Source organism: Myotis davidii, unplaced genomic scaffold (genome assembly GCF_000327345.1).
Source record: "Myotis davidii unplaced genomic scaffold, ASM32734v1 scaffold663, whole genome shotgun sequence".
NCBI lineage: Eukaryota > Metazoa > Chordata > Mammalia > Chiroptera > Vespertilionidae > Myotis > Myotis davidii.
In genome coordinates, this window is record NW_006295816.1 from 5,851,247 (window position 1) to 5,862,911 (window position 11,665).

The window sequence follows — 11,665 nt, forward strand, 5'->3', positions numbered from 1 at the left end:
GTTTCATTTTTTTAATGTTTTTATTTATTTATTTTTTTACAGAAGTAGCTATCTTTTTTAAAAAAATACATTTGTAATGATTTCAGAGAGGAAGGTAGAGGGAGAGAGAAATAGAAATGTCAATGATGAGAATCATTGATTGGCAGCCTCCAGCACGCAACACTGGGCATGCGCCCCTGGGGGATGGAACCCACAACCTGGGCATGCGCCCCCTGGCTGGAATCGAACCCAAGACCCTTCAGTCCACAGGCCAACACTCTATCCACTGAGCCAAACCAGCCAGGGCTTAGTGTTTCATTTCTTAGACCTGAGTTGACTTTCAGCCCAAGCAGTTCCAAGCAATGAGTATAATTCCATGAAGACCTTTTATCTCATATATGTGTGCAGACATGTACACATGCCACATATACTTACACACATCTACACACACTCATACATTCATACAGACACACACTTGTCCAGCTCTGCATATGCATGTGGGATGCATCATTTGACAGCATATGGAACAGTTCATAGAACATTCTTGAATGTCTTTATTGGTGCAAGGAAGTACATAACCATTGCTGAGCAGGCAGAAGAGAATGCAGTGAGATTGAAAACCCAACACCCCTACCGCTTCCAAGCAGGTGGCATGGCCCGTGGCATCCGTGCTGCCCTTCTGGCTCTGGCTCTTTCCATTTGTCTTCAAGGTGGGCGGGCCCAAGGACGTGTGGCCATCAGCACAGGTGCTCGACCAATCAGGTCCCGCTGTGAGCCCCCCACCAGCGAGGCGAGAGCCCCCACCGGGCAGCGTGGGGTTCACGGGTCCTCGTCCCTGAAGACTGTCAGGTTGTGCTCCCGGATGTGTCCCAGAAGGACCTGTCCTCGCCGCTCCAGGGTCTGGAGAACCTGCCGCAGGCCCCGCCGCCCGCCGTGGCTTTCCCAGAACACCGGGTCCACCTGCAGCGACTTGAGCAGCATATTCTGTAGACACCCTGACCGGAGCACCTTCACGACGGACTCGGGGAACCTGGACGAAAGTGCCCGAAGGTCAGAAGAGAAAGGAAAAGCAAACGTGACCTCGGCGTTTCCAGCGAGGTGAAGCCCAAGACCAGAACTTGCACCACCCGGAACCCCGCTCCCAAGGGCCGCCCCTGGGTGCTGGTCACCAGGGGCTCTCCCACCGCTGAGCGGCGCGAGCAGGCAGGGAGGGAGCTTTCAGAGGGCCCCATGTCACAGAGGAGCCAGGCCAGTCCTCGCTGTCCTTCCGGGGACCATGCCTGCTGCTCTGCTTGGCAAATGCCAGGACTGAGCAGGGAGACGGGCTGCCAGGCTGCCAGGCTGCCCCCGCCCATCGAGGGCAAGGAAGGGCTAGCCTGCCTCGACCCCAGCAGGGCAGTGACGTCCTGTGGGCCAGGAGCTCTCTGGATCCTGGGGGCGGGCACTCCGTGCAGGAGTGGAAGGGCCCGCTGGCTGACACCTCTCAGCTCTCCCAGGTCCCCACAGCCCTCCCCAGGCTCAGATCTAACAGCTTTCGTCTGAAGGCAGACTATGGACTTCTCCAGAGCCCCGACTGAAGGTCCCATGGTCTCCAGCAGGGCCATCAAGCCTCAGTCCCTGAACCTCCACCCACCCCCTTTGACCCTCACCCATCTATGCCCTCCAGCAGCCGGAAGTTCAGCCTGTCCTCAGGGTGCTGGAGGTGGGCGGCGTTATCGATGTAGACCAGACGAGATGGATCGCTGCTCCGGACCTCAGGGAGAAGATGGGCAGAGACAGAGGTGGGGGAGGGTGCAGCCTAGCTGGCGCCCAGGGACTGTGTCAGGGTGAAGCGGCTTGGGGGCCCTGAGCTGTCAGTCCCACCGTCCACCTGCTACTTGCCAGATGGTCCCCAGGTGCTGAGCAGTCAGCTGACCGTGCTGACACTGCTCAGTGCTTCCAGGCATCATCTCAGTGAGCCCTCCCAGCAACCTGAGAAGGGGGCCACTAGTGTGAGAACCAGGCACAGAGAAGTTGTAATTTGCACTAGGTCCCATTGCTAACAAATAGCTTGCTGGTTCAAACCTGGGCCGGGCCACAGCGCCATCCTCTGGAACTGCAAGGCAGGGGGACTGAGTCCTGCTCTGGTGGCCAGAGGGGTGAGGAGCTTGGGGGAGAACGGGGCAGGTGCAGAGGTAAGCTGCCCGGCAGGACTGCAGGTTGTACGGCACAGGTATAGGCTCACACACACAGCTCACCACCACCCCAATACCTGTGCCCAGTTTTACGTGTTATTCAAAGGATTCTGCTACTAAAAGGAACAGGATTGGGAACCCCTGGACCACACGATCCCAGAACCTCACTAACAGCATCTGCGGAAGGAGACAGGAAGACCGGAGTCCAGGAGACGAGGGACATACCAGGATGTGGACCAGCCGCAGCTCGCCCGGGTTTGTGCATTTCTCCCGGAGCCCCTCTTCCACACAGGGCTCTGAGGGCTCAGGCTCAAAGCCACAGCAGTAGCGATCCAGGCGGTCATGGACCTGTGGGGACACCCATCCTGAGGGCGGGTGGCACAGCACCCAGGCCCGGTCCCCGAGTCACACGCTGGGGGCAGTCCTCAGTGGCTCTGCAGCTGGCCTCCAGCTCCTAACGGGGCCTCTGCCCTGCCCCTCTGGCCGGTGGCCCGCCCTGCACACTAAGCTCAGGCCAGTGGGGATTCCAGCCGTACCCACCGCTTCATCCACAGCTGCTCCTGCGCTCGGGCCTGAGGTCTCGGGTCTTATGCTGAACGCGTCCCCTTGGGAGGCCACACATGACTCCAGGCCTTCAACTTGCTGCAGTGTTTACTTCCCAAGAAAGCTACAAGGAATCCTGGCCTGTGTGACACGTGTATCGCTGGCTTCCCCAAATCTTCGCCCATTTAGTGTCTAGCAGGAAGGGGCCCAGTCACCAGTTTGATTATTGAGCCACACCATCTGGTTATTTTTTCCCACTTAAGAGAAACTCCGTTAAATAACAGCAGACTAGCAGCCAACAAAACCAAGTTCAAATTTCATGTCATGTCCACAGCCCTTCAGGATTTGATTCTTTCCTCCCTTTTTTGAAAAATGAGGTGCTACCAAAAGAAAAAAAAACCCCAAAAACAACAAAAAAAGCCTTCGCTATTCTGATTTTCTGACCAACCTTCCAATGTTGCATAATCATGATGTGAACTGAAGTTTTTGTTTAATTGAACTTAAGCCGTTGTAAAGCCCTTACTCTGTGCCACGTCCCACTCTTCGTGCTTTGCACACCACTAACCCCTCCCAGCAGCCAGGAGGTCGGTCTGTTATTATTCCCATTTCAAGGATGGGGAAACTGAGTCACGGGGGTTGGGTAATGTGGGATGGTCCCACAGTGTGCAAGTGGTGGAGTCTAGACCAGGCTTTGATGGCTAAGTTAGAATGTGGCAGGCACCTGTTTCTGGCATCAGCTGATAGCAAAAGTGTAGGTGTGGTTCAAGCTGATCCCAGCACCCAGCACTCGTGCAGCCCAGCCAGGGACTTAGCCGAAGTCTGGGGGTGAAAGAATGAACGGATGAAGTATATTGCTGGCTGGCAGCAGGAAAGATCTAGAGGGGGCTTCACATGAGGACTGTGATCACAAAAAGCCTGCCCATCACGCCACCTCCCTGCCCAGGGTGCCATCACCAGAAGGCATCAGGGGGAGGCCTGGCTCTGTGGTCTCCAAACAGGACATCTGGACAGGACAACACACTGCAGTCTTCCAGGAGGGATACCAGCCCCAGCTGTGGAGGAGGTGTGGCCTGGAGGGAGCCCAGCACAGGCACGAGGGGTGGCCACGTCCTCTAACTGACCCACCAGGCTCCTAGGCCGGGACTGGTTCCTCAGCCAGGGCCTGACCTGGGTCTGGTGGATTCCAGAAGAACCGCTGGCTGTCCCTGGTGGCCCATCCCTCCCCCCAGCCCCAACCCTCATCCATTATAAGATGACTCCGCCTCAGCAGAAACTGTAGAGCTGGCCCAAGTCTGCAGAAACAGGTCGCAGTCATCATGCCATTAATATTTGCCATTGCTCTGGAGGCACCAGCAACGGCATGAGGTAGGAGAAAGAAAGGTGATTAGAAGCTATTCATTACAGATGAAATGATGGTGAACTCGGAAAGCCAAGGACAAAGCAAATGAAGTTAGCAGGTGGCCAGTAACCAAACTAATACACAGAAATAACAGCCTCTACACAGACCAAGAGCTACGGGCCAGATCCTATAAAGGAGGAGAAAGGTCCTGTTTTCAATGGCCACAGAGGACGAAATACCCAGGAATAACTGAACATGAAAGCAAGGACCCAGCTGAAGGAAACTGATGCCTTCGGGAGCGTGAAGAAAGGGAGAGACACATCCTACTCTTGGCTGGAAGACTCTACATTTTAGGGTGTAAATTATTTCTGTCTTAGTTCACACAAACTTAATTTGATTCCAATAAAATCCCAAAAGGACTTGGGGAGGAGAAGGAAGTAACAAGCTGACTCATAAGTTTCATGAGAATAGTATGCAAGAATATGGGGGAAATTCTAAGAAAGAGCAATGAGAAAGACCACACCCTGTTAGTTAGCAACATAAATTATGAAGCACAGTAATTAAAACAGTGTGATTCTGGCATATAAATAGACCCTTTACTGGAACAGAAGAGTCCAGAAATAGACCTACATACATATGGAAACTGGCAACATTGCAGATGGGGGGAAGATGGATTATTCAGCAAATGGTGCTGGGACATTTGGGTTGCCATTTGAGGGGGGGAAATCACTCTTTTGTACCTTATCTCTTGCTCCAAATAACTTCCAGATGGATCAAAGATATATGAAAACACATGGGAGAACTTTCAAAACAGCCTGAAAGTGAGGATGGCCATCTATACTAATAAAAGAGTAGTATGCTAATTAGACGAGGAGACCTTCTGGACGTCCTTCCAGACAAAACTGGGGGCTTGGCCAGCCTGCAAACCGCTCCCAAATGGCCCTCAGCCCCTCACCCAGGCCAGCCATGTCCCCCAGCGGGGACCCTCACCCTGACGGGGGTGTGGCCAGCCTGCAGTCATCAGTCCCTTGCCCAGGCCCACCCTGCCCCCAGCAGGGACCCTCACCCCAATGGGGGCATGGCCAGCCTGTAAAACTCCAGTGGCCCCTTGCCCAGACCAGCCCTGCCCCGCAAGGGGACCCCAACCCTGATCCAGGACCCCCTTCAGGGCAGACCAGCCGGCCCCTACCCGTGCCCCAGGCTTCTATCTATACTAATAAAAGGGTAATATGCTAATTAGACCAGACGTCCTTCCAGACAAAGCCATGGTGGTGGGGGCCAAGGCAGAGGCAGTTAGGGGTGATCAGGCTGGCAGGGGAGAGCAGTTAGGGGGATCAGGCTGGCAGGCAGGTGAGCGGTTAGGAGCCAGCAGTCCCGGATTGTGAGAGGGATGTCTGACTGCCAGTTTAGGTCCAATCCCACAGGGATGGCAGTCAGACATCCCCTGAGGGGTCCCAGATTAGAGAGGGTGCAGGCTGGGCTGAGGGAAACCCCCCATGCATGAATTTTGTGCACCAGGCCTCTAGTCTATAATAATAAAAGCGTAATATGCTAAGTAGACCAGAAGTCCTTCCAGACGTCCTTCCTTCTGGACAAAGCCACAGTAGGCGGGGGCTGAAGCAGAGGCAGCAGAGGCCCCCAGCTGCAGCGACGGCCGGCGAGGGCTGGGGCCAAGGCCCTTGCATGAATTTCGTGCATCAGGCCTCTAGTTTGAAATATAATATATGAACCTAGAAGTCATAAAAGAACAGCTCAATAATAGACAAATTTTAAAAATTTCTGCATAGCAGCATCTGGCACCCTATGGATTGTATGTGTGGGTGTGTGGCGATAGCACATGTGAGCTTATAAGGTGCATGGATAAGTGTGCATTTGTTTGAGATGTTGTGACTGATTTGGTGATTGTCCAACAAATATTTTTTCCTCTCCGCCTTCAGCTCTGGGCAGTGTGCTTCCCTTCCCTGACAATGGGCTTGGCCATTCACGCGCTTTGGCCAAAGGAGTATGAGTAGAGGCCTTACATGTGCTCCTGCAGTTTGGTTGAGCTCTTTGGCTTGCTCCCTTCCCTGTTGCCCAGGTGGTACTGCTCCTGCAGCCTGGGCTCCAGAATGAGAAGTCAAGAGCAGTCCTGAGCCCACCCACAGTTGGACCAAGTTCAACTAAGCCCCACTGACCCACAGACCCTGGAGCAAGACACGGAGAGCTGGTGTGTTAAGCTGTTGAGTGTGGGCGGGTTTTGTTACGCAGCATTATCTCTACAGTCACTAATTCAGAACGCTATGTGGGATGTGAAAAGCATAGGACTTGTGGGGGTATAAGGAATGTGTATGTGCACAGTTCTTGTGTATTGTGTCCAGGTAAACGGTATGCTGCGATACACACACAGAGAAAAATAAGGGTTTATACTGGATCAAACAAAACAAAGGAGCAAGCACACCACAAAGTGGGCTGTATGTGGAGTCCGTTCCCAACTCCCGGTCAGAAGGAGCCTCCAGTTCCTGTGCTGGGAAACCCACAGCCCTGCCTCTCTCCACGTGCCAGTGGTTTCTAGGAAGGTGGCATCAGCCAGAGAGGAGGATTGGACTGGACCAGTCTTCAGCAGACCAGGGAAAAGGTGGCATGAGGCCAGCCGAGTCGCTTCTGACCACACACCCAACCTGTGTGTGCTTTGGCGTCGGGGACTTGCATCCCCACAGCAGGCCTTGGCAGCTGAGGGAGGTCCCACACCGCAACCCCAGGGCGGCTGGGACTTGGCTGAGGGAGGTCCCACACCGCAACCCCAGGGCACAGACAGAGGGCCTCTGTGTGGAGCAGAAAGCTGCCGTGTGCACATCAGCTGGACCGAGGCTTTGCGCGGAGGTGCCCCAAGCTCCAGGGCATCCCTGCGAAGGTCCCCTCTTCCTGCCCTCGGTCACGGCGAGGTGACTAGTGATGCTCATTGAGAGGTGAGCTCTGGAGTCAGACCGTCCAGGCTGCGTCTCTGCTCCTCCAGCCGTGACCTTGGACCAGTAACTTCACTGCTCCGGGCCTCAATTTCTCCCCTTTAACAGAGTAGTGTCTCACTCATAGCTTGTCATAAAGAGTAGATGAGTTAATTCCTGACCAGTGTCCGGGGCAGTGCCTGCTCATTCTTGAGCGTGTGCCTCCACCAGGCACCGTCTTAAGTACATTTCCCAAAGGATCTCCTGTGCAGAAACCTCACAGGTCAGTGTTGTCATCTGGGATAGACCGAGACGAGGATTCAAGTGAAAGCAGTTTATCTGTGAGCCAATCCCAAAACCCAAGCAGGGGACGAGACACAGCAACGACCACTGCGGGCACCCGGTAGGCAACCCTGAGAAACACACGGAATATGCACCACAGAGCGACCCCAGACCAGACAGGAAATAGCTGATGCCTACAGTCCCTCAGCTACCCCTGTGCTCTGACTGGGGGTCCCCAGAAACTCCAGCCTGTTCCCCAGAAACTCCAGGTTACCTGCTGGCTGGCACAACAGGGACCTCAGCTGCCCTGTGGCTTCCTTCGCTCTTCAGTCTTCAGGCTTGACCTGTATCGTCCATTTCTCTCTCTTCTCTCTCTCTCTCTCTCTCCCAGGCTTGACCTGTATCGTCCATTTCTTTCTCCTCTCTCTCTCTCTCTCTCTCTCTCTCTCTCTCACTCTCTCTCTCATTTTTTAGTTACACAGCCATGTTGATCCTTGCCGAGTCAAGGATATAACGCTATAAACAGTCGTGTGCTGGTAAATGTTTAACTCCCCGGGAGGAGGGGGCCCATATGCAACATGTGCTGACTCTCACGGTGACAACAGCCCCACCTTGGCCAATCCGAGCTGCCAACACGACTGACAGGGGAGCTGACAGAAGACGAGCCACCGCTACACAGTATTTCCCAGACAGACGCAAACAGCCTCAAGAGCACAGATAACAGCGAAAATGTGGTGAAAGAATTAGGAAGTAATGGGTTGCTGATCATTGTTAGGTTATATAATTTAATTTTTTCCCTTTTTTGTTTTGTTTTCTTCTTTATAATTAAAATTTTTAAATGCCTGTGTTTCACAACCAGCTCACAAAACTAAAAATATGAACCATCAGCTCTCCTGAGCTGGCACTCGCTACTCCAGCACTCGGAACTGGATGAATAAGCCCAGAGGCTGGAAAATAACAAGAACGGGTGCCTGGTGCTCAAAAGACAAGACTGGGGGGAGTGTCACCATCCATCCCCACTTCTGCTGCCCTCCGGGGCTCAGCCCGGCCCCACATACCTGGAGCAGGAAGTCGAAGAGAGCCAGGCGTGCCCACTCAGCATGGTGGATGCCCAGGCAGGGCGCCTGGTCTGGCTCGCTGCAGCCACGTGCCAGCAGGGCCTGGTACTGCAGCCAGCCCAGGGCCAGAGAGTTCTGGTCGTTGTCAGGGTCACCCAGGTGCTGCACGTCAGGTGCCCACCAGATGACGGGCCTGGCGCCACCGTCCGTGTAGCGGTAGGGCAGCAGGGGGCTGTGGAAGCGCCGGGCCACCGCCGGCAGGCTCCGGTGCAGCCCCAGCACGCGGTCCACGTGGAAGGACAGGACCTCGGACAGGTCCCCGGGCCTCTTGATCAGGCCGCAGAGTCCCTGGGAGCAGAGTCCGCTGAGCCCAGGAGACGCGTCCGGAAGGGCACCCTCAGCAGAGAAGCCGACCTGCAGCACCTGCCCGTGGCCGGGGACCCTGGCTTTGCCCACCACCTGCCCCTGGGCCAACAGCCGGAGGATCTGCACGTCATGTTCTGTGAACCATGGGGGCACCAGGCCGTCGGTCCCTGAGCCGGTCAACAGCCCAGGGGGCTCGGGGGCACACCACATGGATCCCTGCAGCTCCCCGACGGAGCCAGGCCACCGACGAGTCCCCGTGGCTGGGCTGGGATTCCCTGCTTGCTGCCCACCAGTCAAGGCTCTGCTCCCAGCTTCTGGCAGATCCCTGCCTCTCCCTGGATGGGGCCGCAGGGTCGGTCCAGCAGCCGCTCTCTGGTGCCCTGTGATGGGGCTGACCAGGGCGCTTGTGTCACTCTGTGCCTCCCGGATGGGACCGTCTTCCCAAGGGGGTCGCAGGTCTTTGACTCCTGGACTCCTGACCTCATCCTCCCTCAGGGGCACAAGACGCGGGGTCCTGAGTCTCAAATCTCCGAGAGATGCCAAAGCAAGTTCCCTCTTGACCCTCCGGACATGCCCGCTGTCCCCTCCTGGGGACCTGCTGCTGTCCACTCGCCCTCGGTGGCCTTGCCCCTCAGCACACACCGGGACGGGGCTCGTGGGCAGGGCCCAGCCTCTCCAGAATCGCAGGTTCCTTGTCCACTGCCTCCAGCGAGAGCTCAGCGCCTGCGGGGCGTGGGGGCCAGGGGTGCCGGTGACGCTCTGGGGCTCCATGGTGGCCTGAGGCTGAGCGGGGAAACGGGTGACAGCCAGCACAGACAGCGTCATCAGGAGGCAGGAGGCCATGACCAGCCGCCTCTTGCCCCGCAGCTTCCTCCGGACCCAAGGTGCCTGGGAGGTGGGGTAGAAAAGAAAGTTTGAGACCTGGGATAACATCAGCCCAACCCACAATGCAATGGGGCGGCGGAAGGGAGGCCCATCCTGGATCCCTGAGAGGGAAAGGCACGGAGCCCAGGCGAGTGGCATCCAACCGCCTTCCAGAGAGGTGGGCACCTCGGCCAGCACTCCTGCTTCAAAGCTTGGCTTGTCTGCGTCCAGGGCAGCCTTGGCAATGCCTGCAGGCAGACATGGGCTTCCCCCTTGAATAAACCTCCATATGACACTGGTCACCAGGCACATAAGGGTCTCTCCCACGTCTGTCCCCACCGCTGAGTGCCGGCCCTCTCCTGATCTCCACGGGAGTCCCAGGGCCACTCTGCAGGCCTCTGGTTCCCCCAAACACACTCTTCCCTCTCCCAGGGGCACAGATCTACTCAGCTACGGATGACTCCGCCCAGCCTCCCTGCAGCCAGGGGTGGCCACGTGACTAAGTCCTTGCCCATGGCAGGAGTCCTTGCCCTTCTTGCTCAAAAGGACGTTGGCTGCCAGCCACCAGCTCTGCACCTGTTGGCAAGGACACGCCCTGGGGCAGTGATTTTCAACACGTGGTCCCGGGACCATCACCATCAGCATCACCTGGGAACTTGTCAGAAAGGCAAATTCACAGGCCCCAACCCAGAACTACTGGATCAAAGCTGGGGCCCAGAAATCTGCGTTTTTACAAGCTCTCCAGGTGACTCTAATGCTTGGGCACCCTGGAGTCACCAGAAGGAAGGAGCTGGGGAGCCTCCAGGACCCATGGGAGCAGGGCTGCCAAGAGCAGTTTGAGCCACTGTGTTGAAGTCAGAATTTATTCATCTTATTAGCTATTCAACTTAAGACAGAAGGCAGTTCTATTTTTAATACGTTGAGAAACCTCCATGCTGTCTCCCAAAGTGGCTGTACCAATTTCTCAGTCTACTACAGGTGGTAATTACTTTTAGCATAAAGGGGGTGACTAGCCCAGCCGGTGTGGCTCAGCGGTTGAGTGTCAGCCTAGGAGCCAGGATTCCCGGTCAGGGCACTTGCCCTGGTTGCAGGTTCGATCCCTAGTAGGGAGTGTGCAGGAGGCAGCTGATCAATGATTCTCCCTTATCATTGCTGTTTCTGTCTCTCTCCCTCTCCCATCCTCTCTGAAATCAATTAAAAATAAATAAATGAAGGAGGCAGTTACTCCACAACTTGCTTTGGTTGACATGGCAACATGTCCTGAGGTGGTTTCCATCTCTACCTTTTTCAATGTAAAGTTACTTAACTGCTACACAATGGTTCCCAGGGGGTACTGTGCCACAGTCCTTTACCCATTCCTCTACAGCAGCAGTTCTCAACCTTCCTAGTGCCGCGACCCTTTAATACAGTTCCTCATGTTGTGGTGACCCCCAACCATAAAATTATTTTCGTTGCTACTTCATAACTGTAATTTTGCTACTGTTATGAATCGTCATGTAAATATCTGATATGCAGGATGTATTTTCATTGTTACAAATTGAACATCATTAAAGCATAGTGATTAATCACAAAAACAATATGTAATTATATATGTGTTTTCCGATGGTCTTAGGTGACCCCTGTGAAAAGGTCGTTCAACCCCCAAAGGAGTCTCGACCCACAGGTTGAGAACCGCTGCTCTACAGGAAGGGTCTTTAGATGGTTTCCCTTTTTTTAAAAAAAAAAGATTTTTTTAAATATATTTTATTGATTTTTTACAGAGAGGAAGGGAGAGGGATAGAGAGTTAGAAACATCGATGAGAGAGAAACATCGATTCAGCTGCCTCCTGCACATTCCACACTGGGGATGTGCCCGCAACCAAGGTACATGCCCTTGACTGGAATCGAACCTGGGACCCTTCAGTCCGCAGGCCGACGCTCTATCCACTGAGCCATACCAGTTAGGGCTTGTTTCCCATTTTTATTACAGCCAAGAACTCGGCACTGAAGGTCCTGTCCACACAGCTCCGGGGGGAAAGGTGAGGGTTTCTGTAGAGGAGACCCCGAAGGGTGAAGTGATGGGCCCCACTCCTTCTCATTGACGTTAACTTCTCACGGCGTGTCAGTGAGCGTCTCCTTTCACCCCCACAAGGACATACG

General features: G+C 54.8%; 1 protein-coding gene across 3 annotated transcripts in view; it reads right to left on the reverse strand.

Moving 5' to 3' along the window:
- Positions 1 to 244: 244 nt before the first annotated feature.
- Positions 245 to 11,665, reverse strand: part of FAM198A (family with sequence similarity 198 member A) — a 27,007-nt gene continuing 15,586 nt past the window's right edge. For 2 of the 3 annotated variants that reach the window (XM_006770495.2, XM_015568367.1), the window contains exons 2-5: positions 8,297 to 9,550; positions 2,379 to 2,501; positions 1,629 to 1,732; positions 245 to 1,009 (exon numbers count right to left, since the gene is read on the reverse strand). In XM_006770495.2, the coding sequence (XP_006770558.1) occupies positions 799 to 1,009; positions 1,629 to 1,732; positions 2,379 to 2,501; positions 8,297 to 9,550 (1,692 nt within the window). In that variant the 3' untranslated portion in view covers positions 245 to 798. Of the gene's footprint in view, positions 1,010 to 1,628; positions 1,951 to 2,378; positions 2,502 to 8,296; positions 9,551 to 11,665 lie in introns of those variants that run through there. The other variant, XM_015568368.1, reaches the window with a different exon arrangement.